The sequence below is a fragment of the Carcharhinus amblyrhynchos genome, chromosome 1 (genome assembly GCF_965287045.1).
Source record: "Carcharhinus amblyrhynchos chromosome 1, sCarAmb.v2.hapA, whole genome shotgun sequence".
In the NCBI taxonomy this organism is placed as follows: domain Eukaryota; kingdom Metazoa; phylum Chordata; class Chondrichthyes; order Carcharhiniformes; family Carcharhinidae; genus Carcharhinus; species Carcharhinus amblyrhynchos.
The window spans coordinates 88,162,569-88,188,019 of NC_137324.1; the positions used below are offsets into that span (position 1 = coordinate 88,162,569).

General features: G+C 43.1%; 1 protein-coding gene across 3 annotated transcripts in view; it reads left to right on the forward strand.

Moving 5' to 3' along the window:
- The window catches only part of rfc1 (replication factor C (activator 1) 1), an 85,793-nt gene that overhangs the window by 16,482 nt on the left and 43,860 nt on the right, over nucleotides 1-25,451 (forward strand). For all 3 annotated transcript variants that reach the window (XM_080188742.1, XM_080188761.1, XM_080188751.1), the window contains exons 4-8: nucleotides 4,649-4,759; nucleotides 19,595-19,830; nucleotides 21,253-21,327; nucleotides 22,386-22,463; nucleotides 25,022-25,115. In XM_080188742.1, the coding sequence (XP_080044868.1) occupies nucleotides 4,649-4,759; nucleotides 19,595-19,830; nucleotides 21,253-21,327; nucleotides 22,386-22,463; nucleotides 25,022-25,115 (594 nt within the window). The remainder of the gene's footprint in view (nucleotides 1-4,648; nucleotides 4,760-19,594; nucleotides 19,831-21,252; nucleotides 21,328-22,385; nucleotides 22,464-25,021; nucleotides 25,116-25,451) is intronic.

Genomic DNA, 25,451 nt, shown 5'->3' on the forward strand with positions numbered 1-25,451 from the left:
ACCTTTGCTTTCGTTCCCACCCCTCTGCCAAACTAGTTTAAATCCTCCCAGCCAGAATACTTGTGCCTTTCCAGTTTAGATGCAACCTGTCCTCCTTGTACAGATCCCAGAAGAGAGCCCAATGGTCCAGATATCTGAAACCCTCCCTCCTACACCAGCTGTTTAGCCACGTGTTGAGCTGCACTATCTTCCTGTCCCTAGTTTCACTAGCACATGGCACGGGGAGTAATCCTGAGATTACAATCCTAGAAGTCCTGCTTTCTAACTTTCTACCTAACTCCCTAAACTGCTGCTGCAGGACCTCATCACTCTTCCTACCTATGTTGATAGTACCAATATGTACCACAACCTCTGGCCGTTCGCCCTCTCCCTTCAGAATGCTTTCTGTCCGTTCAGAGACATCCTGGACCATGGCACCAGGGAGGCAACATACCATCCTGCAGTCTCTTTCATGTATACAGAACCTCCAATTGCACCCTTAACTATAGAGTCCCCTATAAGTATTGCTCTAGTCTTCTTTGTCCCTCTCTGCTTAACAACAGAGAACATAAGAACATAAGAAATAGGAGCAGGAGTAGGCCATCTGGCCCTTCGAGCCTGCCCCGCCATTCAATAAGATCATGGCTGATCTGTCGTGGCTCAGTTCCACTTTCCCGCCCTCTCCCCATAACCCTTAATCCCCTCTCTTATCAAAAACCCATCAACCCGCTTCTTAAAAATATTTAGCGAGGCAGCCTCCACCACTTCAACGGGCAGAGAATTCCAGAGATTCACCACCCTTTGAGTGAAGAAGTTCCTCCTCAACTCCGTTCTGAACCGCCCCCCCTTTATCTTGAGGCTGTGCCCCCTAGTCCTACTGTCTTTTTTGAGCGGGAAGAGTCTTTCCACCTCTATCCTATCCATCCCATTCATCATCTTATACGTCTCAATGAGATCTCCCCTCATTCTTCTAAACTCTAACGAGTACAAGCCTAGTTTATTCAGCCTCTCCTCATAGCTCAACCCCCTCAACTCCGGTATCAGCCTAGTAAACCTCCTCTGCACTCCCTCCAGGGCCAAAATATCCTTGCGCAGGTGCGGCGCCCAAAACTGCACACAGTACTCCAGCTGCGGCCTCACCAATGCCCTATACAGCTGCAGCAAGACCTCCCTACTTTTATATTCAATCCCCCTCGCTATGAAGGCCAGCATCCCATTCGCCTTCCTGACCACCTGCTGCACTTGCAGGCTGGGTTTTTGCGAGCCAGCCTTGGTACCACTGCTTTGGCTGCTGCTGCTGATATTCCCTGATAGCCCATCTTCTCCAACAGTATCCAAAATGATATATTTGTTAGAGGGGAGGATGATCACAGGGGATTCCTGCATTGACTGCCTGCCCCTCCTGGCAGTCGCCCATCTATCTGCCCGCACCTTCGGTGTGATCATGTCTCTAAAGCTCCTATCTATGACACTTTCTGCCTCCTTCGTGCTCCTGAGTGCATCCAACTGCTGCTCCAATCTATCCATACGGTCTGTAAGGAACTGCAGTTGGGTACACTTCCTGCAGACATAGTCATCAGAGGCGCTGGAAGCACCACGGATCTCCCACATCTCTCAAGCGCAACACTTAACCCCACTGACCAACATTTCGAGCACAAATTATTTGAAAAATTTTATAATCCTCTTACCTTCACTTTTACCTTCTGTCAGTGGCCTTTATTTTGGTTAGAGGAAGGGGGAGGGAGGAAAACACTAGTGTAGTGTTTTGGGCTTACCACTCCTTGACACACGATCATCATCCCACTTGGTAGATGTTGCTGGTCCGACTTCTCGCAGAATGCACCAGTGAAGTCCCTCAGCCGCCCCTACTGAATGCTCTAACTCCTGAAGTTACATATTGGGGTAGAATATAATCCTGCTGCTGATGGCCCACAGCATCTTATGGATGTTCAGTTATGAGTTGCCAGGTCTGTTTGAAATCTATCCCATTTAGCAGAGTGGTAATGCCACACAACACAATAGCGGGTACCCTCAATGTGAAGGTGGGACTTCACTGCCACAATTCCCCAGATGGCCTGCCTACCATGTTCTTACTCTTGTCTCCCAAACCTGGGTTCAACCAATATTTCTCCCACTGCTCTTCTGTTACCTGTATGATGCCATCAGTATTTTAACTACATTGTGACTAGAGAAAGAGAAAGAAAAATTCAAAGTAGGTTATGTGAACTACCAGCAGCAATTATTAAAAATAATCTTCTTTTTCATTTAGTTTTCAGATGTCTGTGCATCTGATAAGAATGAACAACTCTAGTAACATAACTATCATGGAGCAATGAACAATTTACCGAGCTAAAGGTTGTAAAGTGCACTAACTAGCACAATTATAAAATCAATATAGTGGTGCTATTGAGCCCCTCTTGGTGAAAGACTCTGAAGTCCTCCACCCATAGTGTATTCTGTGCCTTTGCCACCCTCTGTCTAAATGGTGCTCAGCGTGGAGGAATACTGATTCATCTGAGTGGTGGGGAGGGTGAGGACAGTACATGGTAAGCAGCAGGAGGTTTTCTTGCCCATGTTTGACTTGATGACGTGAGACTTTATGGGTCTGGGGTCAATGTTGAGGGCTCCCAGGATAATTCCCTCCTGACTTTATACCACCATGCAGCCAGCTTTGCTGGGTCTGGATGTACCCAGAGATGGTGATGTTGTTTGGGACGTGATCTGTAATGTATGATTCTGAGAATATGGGACAACTCTTCCAATTCTAGCACAAGCCCCCAGATATTAATAAGGAGGGTTTTGCATGGTGTACAGAGTATATGCTCGGTTTTCTGTCTTGTTTAATTCCTCATTGACTTTACTGTAGTGGTTTAACACAACTGAGTGGCTTGCTAGGCGATCTGAAGGCATTTAAGAGTCAAACATGTTGCTGGTGGGTCTGAAGTTACATGTAGACCAGACCAGGCAAGGATGGTAAAATTCCTTCTCTAAAGGACATCAGTGAAACATTTTATTGTCACAATAAAATGAGACTACCGAATTATTAATAGCTATAGTGGTGGGATTTGAACGTGCGTCCCCAGATCATTAGTCTGGGCCTCTGGATTGCTCGTTTAGTGACATTACCATTTTGGCACTGCCTCCTCTGGAATGGTAGATAATTGCAGGCATAATTTGCTTATCTGCTCTACATTGTAGGAAGGGGATTTGAAGAAAAACATTTCATCTCCCTACAATACTATTTAAATTATAAGTAGTTAGTATAATCTACTTGTTAAAAGCAACCAGGAGCTGATTTGTAAATAGTGCGGATGTTGAAAATATAGAAACTGGAATACCAGGTCTGGCAGCATCTGTGGTGGGTGAAACATAACATAAGAACATAGGAGCAGGCCATCTAGCCCTTCAAGCCTGCCCCGCCATTCAATAAGATCATGGCTGATCTGTCGTGGCTCAGTTCCACATTCCCGCCCTCTCCCCATAACCCTTAATCCCCTTGCTTATCAAAAACCTATCAACCCGTGACTTAAAAATATTGAGCGAGGCAGCCTCCACCACTTCAACGGGCAGAGAATTCCAGAGATTCACCACCCTTTGAGTGAAGAAGTTCCTCCTCAACTCCGTTCTAAAAAAACCCCCCCCCCCCCCCATCCTGAGGCTGTGCCCTCTAGTCCGAACAAGTTAACCTTTCTATCAATTCTGACAAAAGGCGATCAATCCAAAGCATTAAGTCTGCTTCTCTCTCCACAGATGCTGCCGGACTAACTGAGCATTTCCATACTTTTCTGTGTTATTATATGTATGAACACACATATATATGTGGTATTGTGTCGCTGTCATTCTGAAAATATTCAGATTTGCAATCGGGTGTGCTGACTTTAGACCCATATGGGAGCATTTTCTTGTACGTTTTTCAGATTGATAATTGTCTGCTTATCTTGTTAATATATTAGTATTTTCAGTGAGGGTAAATATTTTGTGACAAAAACAACTGTGAATAATGATGATAAAAGTTACAAGAGTTGAAATTGCTGGATTGTCATTAAAGCCCAACTTCCACTAATGTCCCTACCTGGCCCATTTTACAGCTGATCTCTGTCCCACACAAATGAATTGATTATTGCTACTCTGAGGGCAGTAAATACTGAATGAGCTGACCACATTGCAAGAACAAATAAAATAACTTGTGAAATGGGCCAGTCAAGTATGATGAGTTGATTTGTCTTTTCTGGTTTCTATCTGAAATTGTGGATTGCAGCTAAGATACAATTCCATAGTGGAAGTAGCTCTCTAGTATTTTTGGTTGGCAGGTAATTTGATGATGTCACTGACTCACCATCTGCCAGAGATGAGATCCCTGGCTTTACCATCCTTCCTCCATACCATGACGGGCAGCAGAACACAAGAATGGAAAAGCGTGTTCCTGTGCTGCAGTATTCTGCGATGGCAATTGTGTTCTCTCCTCTGACTACCATCCCCAGATCAGCTAACACTTGCCACCAAGGACCAGAGGTGTGATTTTCAGTACAACTCTCCACAGTGTAGTTAACTACTGGGCCGCAGTGCAAGCTGTTTATTCCAGCCCTTTTTGAACAGTTTTGTATTGGCACAAGGTTTGATGTCCAGAAGGAAATTTGTGTTTTAAACCATCTGTGTTACTGTACTGCAGATTCTGAATCAGAAGAGGCCCCTCCGGATAAGAAGCCTAAGAAAGGTTCCTCATCTTCCAAACCTACAAAGCCTTCTAAACCAGAGACTGTTACTGTGGTGTCTGAAACTGGTAAGAAACAAATTTGATCTGTGTTCCTATGTGTAGTTCTCAGTTCTTTAGCACTATGACACATTGCCTGGTTCACTCATTCTTTCTAATGCCTGGTCATTGATTTTGGCGAGTAAATTTTAACCCATTTTGTCAGTATTTTTAACTTGATTTCAGAACTTTCAAACTATAAATTGGTGTAGTCCACTTGTGATGGAAAATAAATCACTAAAGAAGTTTGAATGTCAGCCTCATAGCTGGCAATGCTTAGACAGCTGGGAGGACCATGTTTGTCTAGGGTCTGTGCCAATAATGGTACTTGCTGCCTTGAACTTGTAACTCTTTACTTCAGTCAGAAGCATGTTGAATTTTTTTTTGCCATCTCGGACCAATGGCTTTTTTTTACTGCTGCACAGCAACTCTTCATGTTTCTGCCAATATTCTGTATTTTGTTTGTTTGTAAGTCATGAGTTTCATTTTGCATTTGTGGTGCATTTTAAACTGCTTTTTAGGAATTGGAGAATTAAAAATTAGTATTTTAACCCCTTCAAGGCCAGATGTCCTTCATGAAGTCCAGTGCCTAAACAATGTAGTATTCTAAATGAGATCTGACTGAAGCTCTACAGCTGAAAAATAACTTCCTTCTCTTCTATTCAAGGGTTCTTGTGATGAAGGCCAATATTCTGTTAGCTTTTTAATTGCTTTTTGTATTGGTCCACTAGCTTTAAGTGAGTAGTGTCTTGGAATTCCAAATCTCTGTCTTTCTACAATTTCTAGTTACTCTTAGCTTTCTTGGGTTGGAGTGAATGGTTCCACCTGACATGGTTCTATCCATTTGTTTAAGCTAAGTATGCTTCTTTGCGTCTTCACGGATTCCAGTTACGCTATTTATTGTCCTTCCCATTTTAGTGTTATCCATAAATTTATATGAAGGACTTGGAGTTGTGAATCCAAGCTGTTAATAAAAATGGTGAAAAGCTAAGGCCCCAGACCCAACTCTTGGGTAACCCAACTCTGATCTGAGTGCCTATCCTTTATTCACATCTTCACTGTGCAGCTTGCCAAGCCAAAAAGCTATCTTCAATTAATTGTTTCCATTTTTGTACATCGTCTTTATATTTGATTTTTTTAAATACATTCTGGAAATTCTTAGAGACAGTGCCCATAGGCATTCCCTTGTCTACCTATGAGTGACCTAAAAATGCCAAAAATTGATGACAGGAAGGCTTTGGCAGGTGAGAACCCAGAATCTATCATTATTACAAAAGAGGAAGTGTTGGGCAAGTTAATAGGACTAAAAGTTGACGAGTCTCCTGATGCTGATGCTGATACTAAAAGAGATGGGAGAAATAGCAAATGCGCTAGTGGTAATTTATCAAAATTCGCTGGACTCTGGGATGGTACCCAAAGATTGGAAAGCAGCAAATGTGATGCCACTGTTTAAAAAAGGAGGTAGACAAAAGGCAGGTAACTATAGGCTTTTATAGTCGGGAATATGCTTGAATCTATCATCAAGGAAGAAATGGTGAGACATCTGGTTATAAATTGTCCTGTTGTAAGATGCAGCATGGGTCCATGAAGCGAAGGTTATGTTTGACTAATTTGGTGGAATTCTTTGAGAACATTACTTGTGCAGTGAACAATGGGGAACCTGTGGGTGTGGTGTATCTGGATTTCCAGAAGGCATTTGACAAGATGCCGCACCAAAGACCGTCACATAAAATAAAGATGCACGGTATTACGGATAATGGATTAGCGTGGATAGAGGATTGATTAACTAACAAAAAGCAAAGAGTGGGGGTAAATGGGTGTTTTTCTGGTTGCCGATCAGTGACTAGTGGTATGCCTCAGGGATCAGTGTTGGGACCACAATTGTTTATGATTGACATAGGTGATTGGAGTTGTAGTGTAATGTGTCAAAATTCGCAAATGACACTAAGATGGGTGGAAGAGCAAAGTATGCAGAGGATGCTGAAAGTCTGCAAAGTGATATAGATAATTCTGAGTGGGTGAGGGTCTGGCAGATGGAGTATAATGTTGGTAAATGTGAGGTCATCTATTTTGGTAGGAATAACTGCAAAATAGACTATTATTTAAATGATAAAAAATTGCATCAAGATGCTGTGCAGAGGGACCTGGGTGTCCTTGTGCAGGAATCTCAAGGAGTTGGTTTACAGGTGCAGCAGGTAATTAAAAAAAGCAAATGGAATTTTGTCCTTCATTGCTACAGGGATGAAGTTTAAAAACAACGAGGTTATGTTGCAGCTGCATAAGGTGCTGGTGGGGTCACAGCTGGATTACCGTGTACAGTTTTGGTCTCCTTACTTGAGAAAGGATATGCTGGCACTGGAGGGGGTGCAGAGGAGAGTTGAGACGATTGGCTTATGAGGAGAGACTGAGGAGACTGGGGCTATACTCATTGGAATTCAGAAGAATGAGGGGAGATCTTATAGAAACATATAAGATTATGAAAGGAATAGATAAGATAGGAACAGGGAAGTTGTTTCCACTGGCAAGGTGAAACTAGAACTCGGGGGCATAGCCTCAAAATAAGGGGAAGCAGATTTTGGAGTTGAGGAGGAGCTTCTTCACCCAAAGGGTTGTGAATCTGTGGAATTCCCTGCCCAGTGAAGCAGTTGAGGCTACCTCATTGAATGTTTTTAAGGCCAGGATAGATACATTTTTGAACAGTAAAGGAACTAAGGGTTATGGTGAGCGGGCGGCTAAGTGGAGATGAGTCCATGAAAAGATACAGCCATGATCTTAATGAATGGCAGGGAAGGCGCGAGGAGCCAGTTTATTTCTCTGACCCCACTAAAGCAATGGAATGATACTAATAAATTTTCAGACCCTGACACTATTCTTGCATCAACAGAGTTTTGACGAATTATCAGTAGTGATTTTGTAATTTATTTGTCTAGTTCTTATGCTGAGCAGCATTTCTGAGAGAGAAACTCCCCATGCTTTGGGTGTCTTGTATGTAATACTACACATTGTCACATGGATTAAGCTGTACCTGCATTGGCTGGATCACCACCATGTACACTTACAAATTGGTGAGGAAGCCCTATGGCAAAACCTGGGCATCAGGATTCAGGGTAAAAGGGAGTTTAAAGCAACAAATGCTTTTAGGAGACAAGTGAATTTCTTTTCTAGGACAAAAGTGAGTTCAGGAAAATGGTAAAACAGTAAAAAGCCCAGTTTGAAATTAACCAAAAGGAGTAGATATATTGAACTAAATGCCCTCTCCCTAAAAATATCAGTTTTTTTAAAACAATGCACCCAGCACATCTGGTGAAAACAGTGAACAGCTGTACAGACTAAGAATAGATCCATTTGAGATGTTAGTTGCAACTGCTATTCACAGATCTAATTATAAAGTTTGTAGCTTTCAAAATAAGTGATAATTTAAATAGTGCAGAATGAGTGATGCACAACAGGTTGACAGTGTGTTACAGCACTTTTAAATTGATTTCCCTTCCTGAGCTAAGGGGTTTTATGAGTCAGTGAACATGCATTGAGTGCTTAGGCTTTGTGTAAAGTAGGTGCCAGTCTACACATTGTATTTGATTTATCAGTTGGCTGCATCGTAGTTTTATTTCTGATTAGCTGTACCTGCTATGGGATACGTCAGCAACCTTTTGTTTGTGTTTCGGTATCTAACGTGGCAAGGCCAGGGACTTGCTGGTGACCCACTCCATCAATTAATTGGACTCAAATATTTTATTTAAGTTGATTGTGTGGTACTGCTAAGTAATGCTGCAATAGAAATTTACCACCCTCCTTCAAATGCTCAAATATTGGTATGCAGTTTAAATACTTAACATTATGGTCCAATTTATCCAAAAAAAATTAGAGTTGAAATGGTTTATTTTGAAGTTATTTTCATTTCACTTGTCACTCAAGGTTAATTGTGTGGATAAATCTTAGGCGGAAATAACATTAAGGAATGAAATTAGTCTGAGGTTGCGACTTTGTCATTCCAGTTGAAGTCGTTTGATTCTTAACATGTTGTACCAAAAGCACAAAATGTGTAATTTGCCTTTTTTTGGGTGGGGGGTAGGAGAGAAAAACTAAAAACTAACATTTCTGGTGGAACTGTTCAGAAGAATTATTAGGCAGAAAGCACTTTCACTGTAGTTCAGGAATAGCTTACACATGTGCCAGTGGTTATGCAGTGGATTAATTAGCTGCTTGGGAGTCCTGCTCCCAACTGCAGTGTTGTGCAGTTTTTAACACTGCTAACCCACGCCATCAAGTTGGAGAACAGCATTGGAAAGTGACTTTATGGTGGGACTGATGGCTGGTTCAAATTAAATTCAAAATTGGTCATAATGCCAGAATATAAATTGATAGGATTTTCTTTTCAGTTATTGATGATAAAGGACTTCCATCCATGGTAAATTTCAGTATTTTTAACCATTTGATCATAGCTGGAAAGCTACAGAGATCTCTTGCAGTGGGCAGCAGAAAGAGGGGCTGATGTAGATGTAGTTGGATGATGGACATCACTGAGTGGTTGCAGATGAATTATAGTGGGTGCATGAGGATGATGCAAGACAAATGAGAGTGACACACCATGACACCAGATGTCCTGGCAGGAGTAGCTACAGAGAACAGGAGGATCTTCCATCAGAGTCAGTGCTCATCCATTGAATTTTTTGAAAAGTTGCTTGAGTAACTGTCTGAGTTGGGAAGGATTTGGGCCTGTATGGTTGGGAATTGCTGCTCTGTTATTCAGTAAATATTTGGCAGATGTTGAAAAGGCTATTCTGTCTTTTATGCAAAATTTGTCTGGTCACCTTATTCACACTTGGATGGTTATGTGGAAGCAATGACACAGCTGTGTCTAACATTGTAGAGATTAGGCATGATGGGTTAAAAGAGCCTTTTGTGGCTCCCTGTTTTTCTTAAAAATAATCAACGTTTTGCAATTATGATTTGAGCATGGTCACCAACTGATCTAATGTACGTTTCACAGATTTTGGTGAATGGTGTTGTCACTTTAATTTAGCACAGCAGTTTAAATTACATAATTGTTCCAAGAAGGACTGCAAAATATAAACAAGGTGCCATTCCTGTTCCAGTACCGCAGAGTATAGTACTAGTGTTGTTGGATGCAAGTATGAATGGTTTCAGTACTGGAAGACATGCAGGATGCACAGAAGTGGGTGAAAACGGTTTGCGCTATGCATGTGACCAAATACAGTAGCCCATGTAATGTTGTCCTCCTCTGACTGGGTTCGGTGCCTTTCTGACATTGTTGCAGACATTGCTTTTGTTTTTATGCACTGATGTATATTCAGATCCATCTTAGTGTAAACGCTTGCTTTATGCTGCATCTCACGAGAGCTTGTCTTTAAACAGTGTTTCCTTAGTGTCAAATATTCCCTGCTCCCCTTCCGTAGGTAATAAATTCTGCTGAGCTATGGTTCTATGGACACTGGAAGCACTTATAAACGGTGCTAGTATTCAGGTGCAAATTAGACAACTTTCCTTTGCACATTTTGGGATACAATTATCTGAGTAATTTGAGAGTTAGCTTGAACATGCTTAGGCCAAAAACTTTGGATGTGTGCCTCTCATTACGATCCTTGTAGAAACTGATAACTTATATTTGAATTTCCAGTGACACACAAAAGAATTGTACAACAAGATTTCAAAGTTCTAAGACTTTTATTGAAACAAGCTCCACATCAAAATGTGAATGCTGGAAATCTGAAATAAAATCAATGTGCAGAAAAATCCCAGATCTGGCAGCATCTGTGGCGAGAGAAATAGTGCTAACATTTCAAGTTTGAAAGGACTCCTCTTCAGAGCTGAGGAAAACTATATGTTACCAAACAGGCGACTAACACTGTAAGCTACAGAAAAGATAATCTCTATTAATGTTTTAATATGGCTGATCACCCGTGTGCACATGTTACAACACTCCATATGATTACTGTGTTCATAAGAAACAGTTCTCAGTCAGTCACTGTTTCCACTGGACTCACATCCCTCTGTTTCATTGAGCCATAATATCAAGTGACTTTCGATGGGTACTTTCTTCACTTTTCAGAAAACTCAGCAGAAAAGCCCATGCAGCAATTTCTTCTCCTGGACTCACCGGGAAAAATCTTCCAGAGTTTAGAGCGTCACAAGATGCATCACTTCGGCCAGAGACTGTGTCCCCCTCTTGCATTCTGCCTGGTAGCTTGCAGAGGATTTATAGCCTCCTCAGTTTTGCTGACCACACCAGCTGCAAATGTTTGTCTCTGAGACCTCTTTTTCTCTCTGTTCAAAAATGTACAGACTGAAAGCCTACCCGCTGTCAGTCCAACTGTTCCTTCCGTTCTTTTGAAGTGTGAATATCTTGCACCTTACTTTCAGTTAAGTTTTAACCTGGGCCCATCTCTCCTCATGGTTATCAAGCTACAGAAACTTGTTGGGCAGAAATCATAGATTACTTGACCCTGCATTTTGCATTGAATTAAAGAGAAGGTTGAGAAGATTTGATAGAGATATTCAAAATCATGGACAAAATAGATTGGGAAAAACTGTTCCCATTGGTGGGAGAATCAAGAATCAGAAAGCGCAGATCTAAGGAAAATGGCAAAAGGAGCAATGAAGGCATGAGGTGGCACAGTGGTGAGCATTGCTGCGTCACAGCACCAGGGATCTGGGTTTGATTCCCAGCTTCGGTCATCGCTGAGTCTACATGTTCTCCCATGTCTGCATGGGTTTCCTCCGGATGCTCTGTTTTCCTCTCAGAATCTGAAAGACGTGCTGGTTAGGTGCATGGCCATAATAAATTCTCAGCCTGTGTACCCAAACAGGTGCCAGAGTGTGGCGACTCGGAGATTTTCACAGTAACTTCATTGCAATGTTAGTGTCACAAGTGGGTTACTTTAATAAATAATTTTTCATTCAGTGAGTAGTTAAGATCTAGAAAATGCTGCCTGAGAGTTGGTGGAGGCAGGTTCGATTCAGTCACTCAAGGGAGAATTGGAGTATTATCTGGAAAGGAAAAATGTGCAGGATTGCAGGGGAATGCACAAGGTGTGTTGCCCATTTGGACAACCAGTATAGACATGGGTTGAATGACCACCATTTTAATGCTTTAACGACTCTGATTCTGTGAAAACATAATCATCTTATAAAACCTTAAGTTCGTAGCACACCCAAAGCTTTCCAAAGAGATTTTCACAATCCATCATGCCTTTGATCAAGAAGTGTAAACTAAATTTACACTCCTTGTTAATTTTTTGGTGACTAGTGGAGTGCCCCAGGGTTGGTGCTGGGGCCTCAGCTATTTACCATTTATATAGGTGATCTGGAGGAGGGAACCGAGTGTATGGTGTCGAAATTTGCTGATGACACCAAGATTGGTGGAACGGCAAATTGTGCGGAGGGTGTTGAGAGTCTGCAGAAGGATCTAGATAGGCTGGGCGAATGGGCCAGGAACTGGCAAATGGAATTTAATGTTGGCGAGTGCGAGGTGATCTACTTTGGTAGGAAGGACTGTTACTTACGTGGCGAAAAACTGTAGCAGGCGACGGTGCAGAGGGACCTCGGGGTTCTTGTGCATGAGTCGCAAAAACCCAGCCTGCAGGTGCAGCAGGTGGTCAGGAAGGCTAATGGGATGCTGGCCTTCATAGCGAAGGGGATTGAATATAAAAGTAGGGAGGTCTTGCTGCGGCTATATAGGGCATTGGTGAGGCCGCAGCTGGAGTACTGTGTGCAGTTTTGGTCGCCGCACTTACGCAAGGATATTTTGGCCTTGGAGGGAGTGCAGAGGAGGTTCACTAGGCTGATGCCAGAGTTGAGGGGGTTGAGCTATGAGGAGAGGCTGAATAAACTAGGCTTGTACTCGTTAGAGTTTAGAAGAATGAGGGGAGATCTCATTGAGACATATAAGATGATGAATGGGATGGATAGGATAGAGGTGGAGAGACTCTTCCCGCTCAGAAAGGACAGTAGGACTAGGGGCACAGCCTCAAGATAAAGGGGGCGCGGTTTAGAACGGACTTGAGGAGGAACTTCTTCACTCAAAGGGTGGTGAATCTCTGGAATTCTCTGCCCGTTGAAGTGGTGAAGGCTGCCTCGCTAAATATTTTTAAGACGTGGGTTGATGGGTTTTTGATAAGCAAGGGGATTAAGGGTTATGGGGAGAGGGTGGGAATGTGGAACTGAGACACGACAGATCAGCCATGATCTTATTGAATGGCGGGGCAGGCTCGAGGGGCTTGATGGCCTACTCCTGCTCCTATTTCTTATGTTCTTATGTTCTTACGTAAATTTGAAAGTTATTTATTTGATCTGGATGTTGGGTAAAAATCCAGAAAGACCACATCCACCGGCTCTCCTCTATCCACTGCCCTAGACACATCCTCATAGAACTCCAGTAAATTTGTCAGACACGACTTCCCTTTAATGAAACCGTGTTGCGTCTGCCCTATCAAGCAATTCCCTTCAAGATGCCTCGCAATTTCCTCCTTAATGACGGATTCTAACATTTTACCTACAACAGACGTTAAACTAACCGGCCTATAATTCCCCGCCTTTTGCCTGGCACCCTTCTTAAACAACGGCGTAACATTAGCTGTTTTCCAATCTTCCGGCACTTCCCCGGAATCCAGCGACGTCTGGAAAATAACCACCAAGGCATCCACTATCACCTCCGCCATTTCTTTCAGAACCCTCGGATGCATTCCATCCGGTCCTGGGGACTTGTCCACAATCAGCCCCTCCAGTCTGTCGAGCACCACCTCTCTAGTAACAGTAATGTCATTAAGACCCTCCATACCTACCACCTTTCCATCGCTAACACCCGGCAAATTATTCACGTCCTCCTCCGTGAAGACAGAAACAAAAAAGTTATTCAAGACCTTAGCCATATCCCCATCCCCTACCACTAGCTCCCCTTTCTCATCCTCTAAAGGACCAACGTTCACCCTAGCCAGCCTCTTCCTTTTTATATATTTATAAAAACTCTTGCTATCCTTTTTTATATTAAGTGCTAGCCCAGCCTCATAGCTTCTCCTACCCTCCTTTATCAACTTCTTTGTCAATCTTTGTTGACATTTAAACCTTTCCCAATCCTCTTCTCGCCCACTGCTCTTAGCTACTCTAAATTCCTCCGCTATTAATTTAACACTTTCCTTCACCTCCTTCGTTATCCACGGCTTATTACCTCTCTTCCTACTGTCCTTTTTAACCATCGGAATAAATTTCTTTCTGGATTTTCAGAAGGCGTTTGACAAGGTACCTCACAAGAGGTTATTGCAGAAGGTCAGGGGACATGGAGTTGGGGGTAGGGTGTTAGAGTGGATAGAGGATTGGTTGTCAAATAGGAGGCAGAGAGTGGGGGTCAATGGGTGCTATTCGGATTGGCGGTTGGTGACTAGTGGGGTGCCCCAGGGGTCGGTGCTGGGGCCTCAGCTATTTACCATTTATATAGATGATCTGGAGGAGGGAACCGAGTGCAGGGTGTCGAAATTTGCTGATGACACCAAGATTGGGGGAAAGGCAAATTGTGCGGAGGGTGTGGAGAGTCTGCAGAAGGATCTAGATAGGCTGGGCAAATGGGCCAGGAAATGGCAAATGGAATTTAATGTTGGCAAGTGTGAGGTGGTCCACTTTGGTAGGAAGGACTATTACTTACGTGGCGAAAAACTGCAGCAGGCGACGGTGCAGAGGGACCTCGGGGTCCTTGTGCATGAGTCGCAAAAACCCAGCTTGCAGGTGCAGCAGGTGGTCAGGAAGGCGAATGGGATGCTGGCCTTCATAGCGAGGGGGATTGAATATAAAAGTAGGGAGGTCTTGCTGCAGCTGTATAGGGCATTGGTGAGGCCGCAGCTGGAGTACTGTGTGCAGTTTTGGGCGCCGCACCTGCGCAAGGATATTTTGGCCCTGGAGGGAGTGCAGAGGAGGTTTACTAGGCTGATACCGGAGTTGAGGGGATTGAGCTATGAGGAGAGGCTGAATAAACTAGGCTTGTACTCGTTAGAGTTTAGAAGAATGAGGGGAGATCTCATTGAGACGTATAAGATGATGAATGGGATGGATAGGATAGAGGTGGAGAGACTCTTCCTGCTCAAAAAAGACAGTAGGACTAGGGGGCACAGCCTCAAGATAAAGGGGAGGCGGTTTAGAACGGAGTTGAGGAGGAACTTCTTCACTCAAAGGGTGGTGAATCTCTGGAATTCTCTGCCCGTTGAAGTGGTGGAGGCTGCCTCGCTAAATATTTTTAAGAAGCGGGTTGATGGGTTCTTGATAAGAGAGGGGATTAAGGGTTATGGGGAGAGGGCGGGAAAGTGGAACTGAGCCACAACAGATCAGCCATGATCTTATTGAATGGCGGGGCAGGCTCGAAGGGCTAGATGGCCTACTCCTGCTCCTATTTCTTATGTTCTTATGGTTCATGTCAGAAACTCAAGTGTTTTTATGGAGTCCACCTGGATCATAAGTTTTGCACCTTAAATTTGGCCGGGATAAACATGATATATTTCACCTCAGGTATGATTCAAATGACTCACAAGGGAGCTTTTATCAAACAAACTTTAAGAATTTAGTTAAGATGTATAGTAAGAATATTAGCAATAACTTTTATCAATTACAAACAAAATAGCATGATAATGTATAACCCTTAACAAATATATCTAAGATGTTCTGATCCCATAAACAAAACCCTTAACACAGCAAAGACTAATGATCTCGTGGTGCTGGAACTGAGTCCTTTGGCTGAATGCTGCTGTTCTCTTGATACACTCAGAACAGTTTTGAAGTCAGAACAGCTTCCCAAGACACCAGAGAGTGAGAGAGACAGACAGACACTGCTTTCAGTCTGACGTCCATTCTGTTTTAAACTGTATCAACAACCAACAGAAAATGAAACCTTGAACTCACTAGAAAGGGAAAAAAACCTGTCCAAAACACATGACTGTGCTCTGAACAATGCAGGGCCATAAAAGATCCCAAAGTAAAAATAAACAAACTCCATTTAAGTAGCAATAAAAGGACTTCTAGAGACAACTTGGCAGCAATGAAACTAAACTGTAAAAGATCTGCTTACAACTGCAGAGAACAGGATTTTAAAACCTTTCTTAAAGGTACACTAATGTCACATTATGGAGCAACTGCAGGTAGTTATTTATAATTTTTGAGATTAATACTAAAATTGCGGGAAATGGCCCATTCCCCTGTGTGAGAATCGGGGAGGGCAGGTGTAGTAAATGGGAATGATTCACACTTGACCTTTGCCCAGGGATTTCAGAACACAGTAAAAAAGAATCCTTGAACTCTGACACTTGATATTATCACTTATTCCAGTTGTGCAATGCCCTACCTTTGTTCTGCTGCCACCGTGTTTTAAGAGATATTAACATGATTTTGACCTTGACGCTTGGAGTTAGTCTTTATGAGCTAGCCAGATAAAACTAGGGCTTAGTGTATTTCACCAGTATACTGTATGAGTAGGCATTGCAAAACCTGTCAAAGATAAATGTTGCCATGATAAGCATGATGATATCTTCTTTGAATTTCAGCGTCACCGTTACTGTAATGGATGTTTTAAAAAAAAAGTCCAGACATTCAAGGAGAACCTGTTATCCAATTACCTCATTGCATTTATTTCAAATTTGGAATCTTTTTAGGACATGCCAGTTATCCAGGAAATACGATTCAAGATTTTTCTGCCCCAGTTTTTTGTGCTACAGTTAATTGAAGTTGAAACCATGTAATCTGAGTAATGGTGTAAATTATTTCTGGAAATCTGATTTTGTTTGAGGGTAGCATACAAAAGCAGACATGGATATAAGTATTTGGAAAAGATCTGTTAAATTCTTTCCCCACCTGGGGATCTTGGAGAAGCAGAGATGTGAAATGGGAGGCTACCTTGGAAAGCAAGTTTTAAAATGTTGCTGTTCAGCACCATATGTTTTGCCTGGAATCTGGCTTGGAGCACAGGTCTCTTTTGTCACCCCCAACAAAATATTGCAGAGAGAGAGTTTTGAAAAAGGTAGGCTTGAATGTTATCATGTTCTGGTGGGGGGATGCGTGTATATTGAATGGGACTTGAAGAGAGTTAGGATATCATAGAATTCCTACAGTGCAGAAGGAGGCCATTTGGCCCATCAAGCCTGCACAAACAACAATCCTACCCAGGCCTTATCCCTGTAAACCCAATATTTACCCTGCTAATACTCCTGACATAAAGGGGCGATTTAGAACGGCAGATCCACAGAACCGCACGTCTTTGGACTGTGGGAGGAAACCAGTGCACTCAGAGGAAACCCAAGCAGTTGCAGGGAGAACGTGCAAACTCCACACAGATGGTTGTCTGAGGTTGGAATTGAACCCGATTCCCTGGTTGCTGTGAGGCTGCAATGCTAACTATTGTGCCACCCCAGAATTTTGGATGAGGTCATGTTTGTGGAGGATGGGAGGCGAACCAGGAGAGCATTGGGATAGTCAGGTCTGGATGAGAGTTTTACAGTAGTGGAAACCTGTTTTATAACTTCCATATTTGGAAATACAATGTAACTGGAGGGAATGGTCAGATTAATGGGGGAAGAATTAGAATTACGTAGGCTTGTTGTTGTGGAATCCTTGTTTGTGCTGCTTCTAGATGAAGCAAGTGAATGACGTTCTGTGACAGCTGAGTCAGACGACAGCAATATGTTCAGAGCCCAGCAAAAATGCTACCTGGTTCAAACAATTAATCTGATTACAAAGCAGCATTTGATTGTAAGAAATATTCAGCTGCTAGGGCAGCATCTGGGGAGACAAATCTGCTAACGTTTCAGGTCAGTGACCTATCAAACTGGAAAAAGTTAGAAATGTAACAGAATTAACCAAGTACGTATGCAGGGAAAAGGGGGTTTGAATTATTTCTGGCAAACAAGGAGGAATACATGAGATATTAAATAACAAAAGATAAAAGGTGGTGGAACTAGGACAAGTACCAAAATAAGAGATGGGTCTAGAGGAAGTGCAAATGGAATTGGCAGAATTGTGATCCACAGCTGGTGTTTGGGAGGGAAATGAATGGGGACAGTAGTTATGATCTGAAATTGTTCAACTCCATGTTTAGTTCTACAAAGTGCTTGATCAAAATGGTATGGTACTATTCCTCAAACTTGTTTTGAACTTCATTAGAACAGGGTAGGAGGCGATGGCAGAGAGTCTGCCTCCTACGACTGCCTGAGAAATTGGAGTGGTATTCGATCTAAAGTTTTCACTTCATTGTTAAGGCTGAGGAGAAAGAAGAGATGCTTTTCCCTAAGCTTGCATGGAGTTTCATTTTGGAACAGTGTAGGAGGCCAAGAATAGAATGGTCAGTGGTAGTGAAATGGAGAGTTAAATGACAAGGGACCAAAAGATAATTTGCACTTGTGGACTGAACATGGTGTTTAGCAGATCAGCCATTCTTTGTCGTCTCCCAGTGTACAGGCAGCTACTGGAGTTCTGAAGACAAGTACTATTCTACTCAAAACGTTACCTCTGTTTCTCTCGCCACATACTGCCAGATCCACTCAGTTTTTCCAGCGCATTTTGTTTTTATCACAGGAGGCTATATTGTGGGCAGTGAATACAGTGCACTAAGAAGAAATACAAGTCAATTGCTATTTAATTTTGAACAATGTTCACCATTCGTGACTCTTCAGATACTGAAGTTATTCATGTTTATACGCAGTAAGACCTGGCCAACATTCACGCTGTGGCTTGTGAATGGCAAGTAAAGTTCGTCACACAAGTGCCAGGCAATGACCGTCTCGAAGAAGAGAGAATCTAACCATTTTGTCTTGACGTTCAGTGGTATTACCATCACTTTGTCCCCCACTATCAACCATATAAATACTGTGACTACAAAAGCAGGTCAAAGGCCTGTAATGTCCCTTCTGAAAGGCTGCCCACCAACTGCAAGATGGTAGTCTGATGGAATTCTGTCCACTTGTCTGGATGAGTGCAGCTTCAAAACATCAAATTCAACATGCAGGGTAAAACAGCCCACTTGATTGGCACTTTTCTACACCACTGACTCTCGGTGATAGCAGTATGTACCATCTACAAGATGCAGATGCATGCAGCAACACACTGAGGCCCTTTTGATGGCACCTTCCAAACCACAACCTCTGCCACCTAAGAAGACAAGGGCAGCAGATGCATGGGAACACCACCACCTACAAGTTTCTTTCCAAGCCTCTCACCATCCTGACGTGGAAATATATTGCGGTCCCTTTTCTATCGCTGACTCAAAATCTTGGAGCTTCCTTCTTAACAGCACAGCGGATGTACCTACCCCATATGGATTGTGGTCATTCAGGAAGGCCGCTCACTACCACTTTAGATGCACAGCAATGTGGGTGACTGTTAATTGTTCTCTGAAATGGCCTAGAAAACCATTCAGTTGTCAAGGACCATTAGGAATAGACAATAAATGCTGGTCAAGCCAGCAACATCTTTATCCCATGAAATAACTATTTTTAAAATTCTATCACTTAGCTAGTATCTTCAGTATATACACAGTACTTCTTAATTTCACCTTCTCGCTACATTACGTATTAGTAAAGTCATTGAAACTTAGAGGTTAAATACCTTTCAAATCCATCTATGCAGAGTGTTAAAGACGCAAAGCTTTATGGGAGATTTATTGAGAAATCTCTGACAGACGTGTTACATCCCCTACGTTTACAGGGTTCAGATATTTTGCAGTGTGAGATATTGGTTGTATTCAAAAATATATTTTCAAAAGCAGCATTCATGTGCACTGACTGTTATCTGATGCTTGGTACTGCTGAACCTTTAAGACACTGATAACACTTACTGTTAATTACTTGTTTTTTTTCTCTCCCATTCCCTTGGCATCTCAAGATGAAGAGGATGATTTTCTGCATAATAGGAAGATAATCCAAAAATCCAGAGAGAATGGTAGTCACCCTGGAACGTCAGGCTCTGGAAAGTCCGCAGACAGTAAATCGCAGGTCAAATCGCCACAGCCTAAACCAGCAAGTCCAGTGAAATTCACCAGCACGTCAGTGCTTGATTACTTTGGCACAAGCAGTGTGCAGAGATCAAATAAAAAACTGGTGGCTAGCAAAAGAAAAGCAGTAAGGATTTTTAAAAATATGCTTACAATCCCTGTCTTTACTGTTTAACTTTGGAGGTTGGAAGTGCAACTGTTTAGATTATCAATGTTTTGGAGAGACAACCCACATTAGAATTTTCACAGGATATAACTCTGAATTCCCTACCTTCCCCTCTTGCAGTTGCTTATTTTCATGACGTCAGTACGATTTGAACTCTTACGAACTTGTAAATCTGTCTTTGTGTCCTCCACTTTATTTTCCTCTCCTGAAACTTTGACTCTTTTTGGTAGCCATCCTTCATGTGAGTTTAGAAACTGCATCTTAAGAGACTATTTGACCTGTACAAAGCATCTCATCTGAATATCTGGAAGGGGAATTCTCAGGTATAGTGTTTCCTGGTCCCCCTTCCTCTTTCCAAGGATCTGGAAACTAGTTATAGCATTGAAGTCAACTAATGAAAAACCAATTGGGTTTTGAACCTCACTCTTTGCATCTCACCCAGTTAACCACCTCAGGCCATGATTCTCAGACTCTGCTTCACTCACGTACAAATAAAAATAACTGGTGGCTAGCAAAAGGAAAGCAACAAGAATTTTAAAGAAATTGATGTTTGCAGTCCCTTTCTTTACCATTTAACTTGGTTCTGTTTGGTGCTGGAAAATGCAACTGTCTAGATTATTGCTGCTTGTAAGGGCCCTTGTTTGAGCCATGGTGAAGGTGATTGATGCACATCTCTGGAACCCTCAAGTCAATTTAACTCATTCCACAGGTGGAAGTAAGTGCGCTCAGCAGAGGCGGGAGCTGGAACTTTCCGGCTGTTCACACCACCGGGATCCTCTGGTCCTGTCGGCTGCACACCTCTGCCGTGGGTTTCATGGTGAAGGGGGATGCATTCAATAGGAAACCCTGTTGACAATGGTGGGCTGCCCCCGTGTTTTCTGATGAGTTGTATGCTAAATCCCCCTGGGAATTAAATCTGGGTCTATTTTGTATAGATTAGTTGTACACTTGGTGATCCCTTTGCCCACTTGATCATTAAAGGAATTAAAACATTTTTTTTTAAAAGAATGAGTTGGGGACAACGCACTGCCTCTGAGCTAGCCATACCAGAAATGTTTCAGTTTTAGGGTTTAATCTGTGTGGAATAGCTGATCTTAGCTGATGTACCAGCAACAATGTTGCAATTGACTGCAACATTCCTGCATTAGGGAGGCAAAATTGATTGTGGCTACTAAAGGTGTATATGTGTGAGGACATGACATGGGTCTGTCCTGATGCCCTGGGCATTGAATACCCAGATGATGTGCACTGCTCACACTTGGGTGGTTGATGTCCATTTAGGTGAAGAAGTTGGCTTAGTGATTGTGTGCAGAACAATCTACTTGTAAGGAGCCAACAATTTGAGAAAAATAAAATTGTTTAACTTTATTCTTCCCATCTTAGCCTTCAGGCAGTGCCGATTCCACTGTAGACGATGAGGAACTTGCTCGCCAGCTGCAGCTTGAGGAGGATGCTGAGGTAACAAAAACTGAAAGACTTGCTATGCATTTAAAGAGAAGATGCAGGTTTTTGATGAAATATCTTGTGTTTTAGAGTTAATCTGCAGGGGTGGCAAGGTGGCACAAGGTTAACAGCCTCAGTGCCAGGGATCTGAGTTCAATTCTGGCCTCTGGTGACTGTGTGGAGTTTGCATATTCTTCTTGTGTCTGCATGGGTTTCCTCCAGGTGCTCCAGTTTCCTCTTGCAGTCCAAAGATGTGCTGGTAAGGTTGATTGACCATGCTAAATTGTCCCTTAGTGTCAGAGAAATTAACAGGGTAAATATGTGGGGTTCCGGGGATAGAGCCAGGGTGCGACTGTTGTCGGTGCAAGCCCGATGAGCCAAATGGCTTCCTTCTCTACACATTTGGACAGATATGTGGATTGAAAAGATTTGGGGGATATTGGCTAAACGCAGGCAAATGGGACTAATTCAGTTTAGGAAACCTGGTTGGCATGGATGAGTTAGGCCAAAGGGCTGTGTATCTTTATGATTGTGATACTTTTATGTAATTCATACAGTAAAAATAAATGCCCAGGTGAATGTTTATACACATTGCCAAAAATGTTGGTAATTTGCTTGAAATTTAAGTTAACTTGGTGAATCTCGCCTTCTATGCACTGCCTATGTAGCTTGTGGTTCCTTGAATGATTTAAGTACCTTGAAATGTGAAACTACCATCTTATATGGGGGCAAATAAGGCCTTAATCAAATTCACCCCTTCAGCATAATATAGTGCAAATACTTGTCTGGAAATTTTATTTCGCTTTGGCATAGCTATTTTCATTTTTATTGTCTGAAGCCTCCCCATTGCCGACTGAAACTGGTTGGGATGGTGCATCCGTTCCCCCTGGATTGTGCCGCTCTTCTACCACCTTTTCACGCAGGTTTTCCCTTTGCAAATTATTATCCCCCAAATTCATTGTGACACCTAATATGTAGTTGTTCACTCACTATCTGGCGAAAATGTTTGTAAGTAATCTCAAGCCATTTATGCTTTTGTCCACTTAAAAATAATTCTTGACTACTTCCTGCAGCTCGAGAGGCAGCTTCACGAGGATGAGAGCTTTGCTAAAACATTGGCCATGTTGGATGAGCTGCCGAAAAGCAAAAAGGTAACTTCTGAAATTTAAAAAGGAAACATCTTAAGCTGAAGCAATAAAACTGATTTACAAAAGAGTTTGGAGACTTTTTTTTCACTATGGTACTTAACTGGAAAATGTCTAATTTGCAACTAGCAGCAAAAGGATGGCATTTTGAAATATGTTTGGCAATGGTAATTTTAAGCAAGGAGAGTGTGTTTAACATGGCACCATTTTTGATGTGGTATCCTGGAGAGTCAAATCTCCAGAGCGAACCTTGTTGAGCTTGTAACCCTTGGTAAGTCTGTTTTTCCTTTTGGTCATGGGCATGTAGGTGTCACTGGCTAGGCCAACAATTATTGCTCATCCCTAATTGCCCACGTGAAGGTGGTGTTGAGCTGCTACCATGAACCGCTAGGGTTGGGTGGCTTGAACACATGTTTCTGATTGCTATATGAGTAGCCCAGGTCTAGAAAGGAGGAAAATCAAAGTCTACGGGGGCAATTCTCCCATCCCACCACGCTAACTTTTAGCGCAGCAGGCCTGGAAAATTGCATGTTCACATATTTGCGTGTGCATCTCCCTGCGCTGTCATATCTGCTGCTGTCTGAGCCACACTGGATTCTGGAGGGAACACGAGGTAAGTGATTTAAATTTACTTCTAATGTAACTTGAACCTAATTAGTGGGCCGTCACTGAATTCTCCAGGCCCGCAAGCTTCTCCTGCCCTGGCAGGAATATTTCACTCCAGCGTGGTTCAGACTAACTCCTCACTTTTGGGAAGTTAGTGGGATGACCCTGCTGGAGTGAAGGGGGCACAATTGGGGCCTCAAGAGGTGGGGTGGTGCCCTTTTGCCCTGTGTCCCCTGGCAGTGCCAGACTGCCCCTTGGCATTGTCCAGGGGTAAAGTGCACATGCCCAGGGGACACCTGGGCCCTGCTCCCCTTGGCACTGCCCCATGCCTGATGGGCAGTAGCTGGGGGGGTGATCCCTGGGATCGGGGCTCCCGCTGCCATTCTGCCATTGCGAACGATGGGGGTGGGCGGGAGGCTAGCGATCAGGGCAGCTTGGGGGAGGGGGCGTGTGCCTGGAGATTGGGTGGCCTGGGACGGGACGGGCCGGGGAGGGGGTTGTTGAGGCTGGCCCATGAATAGATGGGTGGCCATGATCGGGCTGTGGGGGTTCCAGGCTGACCAGCGAACTGCAGGCTGGCAGATCATAGAACATAGAACGTTACAGTGCAGAACAGGCCCTTCTGCCCTCTGTTGCGCCGACCAATTAAGAAAAAAGCAATGACCCTCTAACCTAAACCATTCCTTTTCCATCCATAAACCTATCCACGGATCTCTTAAATGCCCCCAAACTTGGCGCATCTACAACTGCAGCAGGCAGGGCATTCCATTCCCCCACCACCCTCTGGGTAAAGAACCTACCTCTGACATCCGTCCTATAACTACCACCCCTTAATTTAAAGCTGTGTCCCCTCGTGCTAGCTTTCTCCATCCGAGGGAGAAGGCTATCACTGTCCACCCTATCTAAACCTCTAATCATCTTGTACGTTTCAATAAGATCCCCTCTTAGCCGCCGCCTTTCTAACGAAAACGACCTCAAATCCCTCAGCCTCTCCTCATAGGACCTTCCCTCCATACCAGGCAACATCCTGATAAACCTCCTCTGCACCGTCTCCAATGCCTCCACATCTTTCTTATAATGTGGGGACCAGAACTGTACACAATACTCCAAGTGCGGCCGCACCAGAATTTTGTACAGTTGCAACATGACGTTGCGTCTCGGAAATTCAATCCCCCTACCAATAAACGCCAAGACACCGTATGCCTTCCTAACAACCTTATTGACTTGATTTCCAACTTTCAGGGATCTATGCACATATACACCTAGATCCCTCTGTTCGTCAATACTATTCAGAGTCCTACCGTTAGCCCTATACTCTGCAGATTTGTTATTCCTGCCGAAGTGAATTACCTCACGCTTTTCCGCATTAAACTCCATTTGCCACCTTTCGGCCCAGCTCTGCAACTTGTCCAAGTCTCTCTGTAAACTATGACACCCCTCTTCACTATCTACCACTCCTCAGACTTTGGTGTCATCAGCAAATTTACTAATCTGCATGCGCTGAGTTCCAGAATTGTCAGACTCTGGAATGACAAGGCCCCGCCCCTTGAGCTTTTAATGATATTCCTGATTGTGACTTCTACATTGCACAGTGTGTGGCAGATCCTTGACTGAAGTCGCACTGAAAAAACCCAATGTGACTTGCACCAGTTTTCCTGAAAATTCAACACTTAAAACTGTTTTGGGAGAATCACGGCCTAAATTTCTGTGCTGAACACTGTCCAGGAACTCGTGTCAGATGTTGATAGTGTTAAATTTTTGTATATGCGGCTTTAGGTAGAACAGTAGCTCAACAGGTTAGCAGGTGTGAAGCTTAAAGGTGGCATCAAGCCTTTTGGAGCTTTATTTTATGGGATTGAAGGTGCAGTATATTTTTTCAAACCAACACCCAAATGAAGGCTTTTATAACATATATTTCCTGATTATTCCTTAATTCATTTTGCTCCAATCCTTTTCAGGCACGCACTGGTTCTGAAGGTCAGGAACTGTCTTTATCCTTGGTTGTAAAGGCTGAACCCAGAAAAACAGATGAACAGGCAACAGATCATTCTGGTAAATGCACATTTAAAACAAAAATGTGGTTACGTGCTTCCCACAGGCCTGAAGGTCGAATGCCAGGGCTGTTTAACCCTTAATAAGCTGTTGATTCCATGGAATTCCAAGCTGCCTGGGTCCGTCTTTGATTTTGGAATTTGCTGCAGCAAACCTTAATACCGGGATATTGCTAAATGATGCTAAGGGTTGCTTTATGTATTTGGTGATTTCCCCTCTTTTTACAAATGATGCCTTATTTTAATTTTTTTTGTCATTTTTAAAATGAATAAGTTGCCTTTATTTTAGTGCCACTGAAATTTCTTCACCTGTTCTGGAAGTGAGGTTAAGAACATT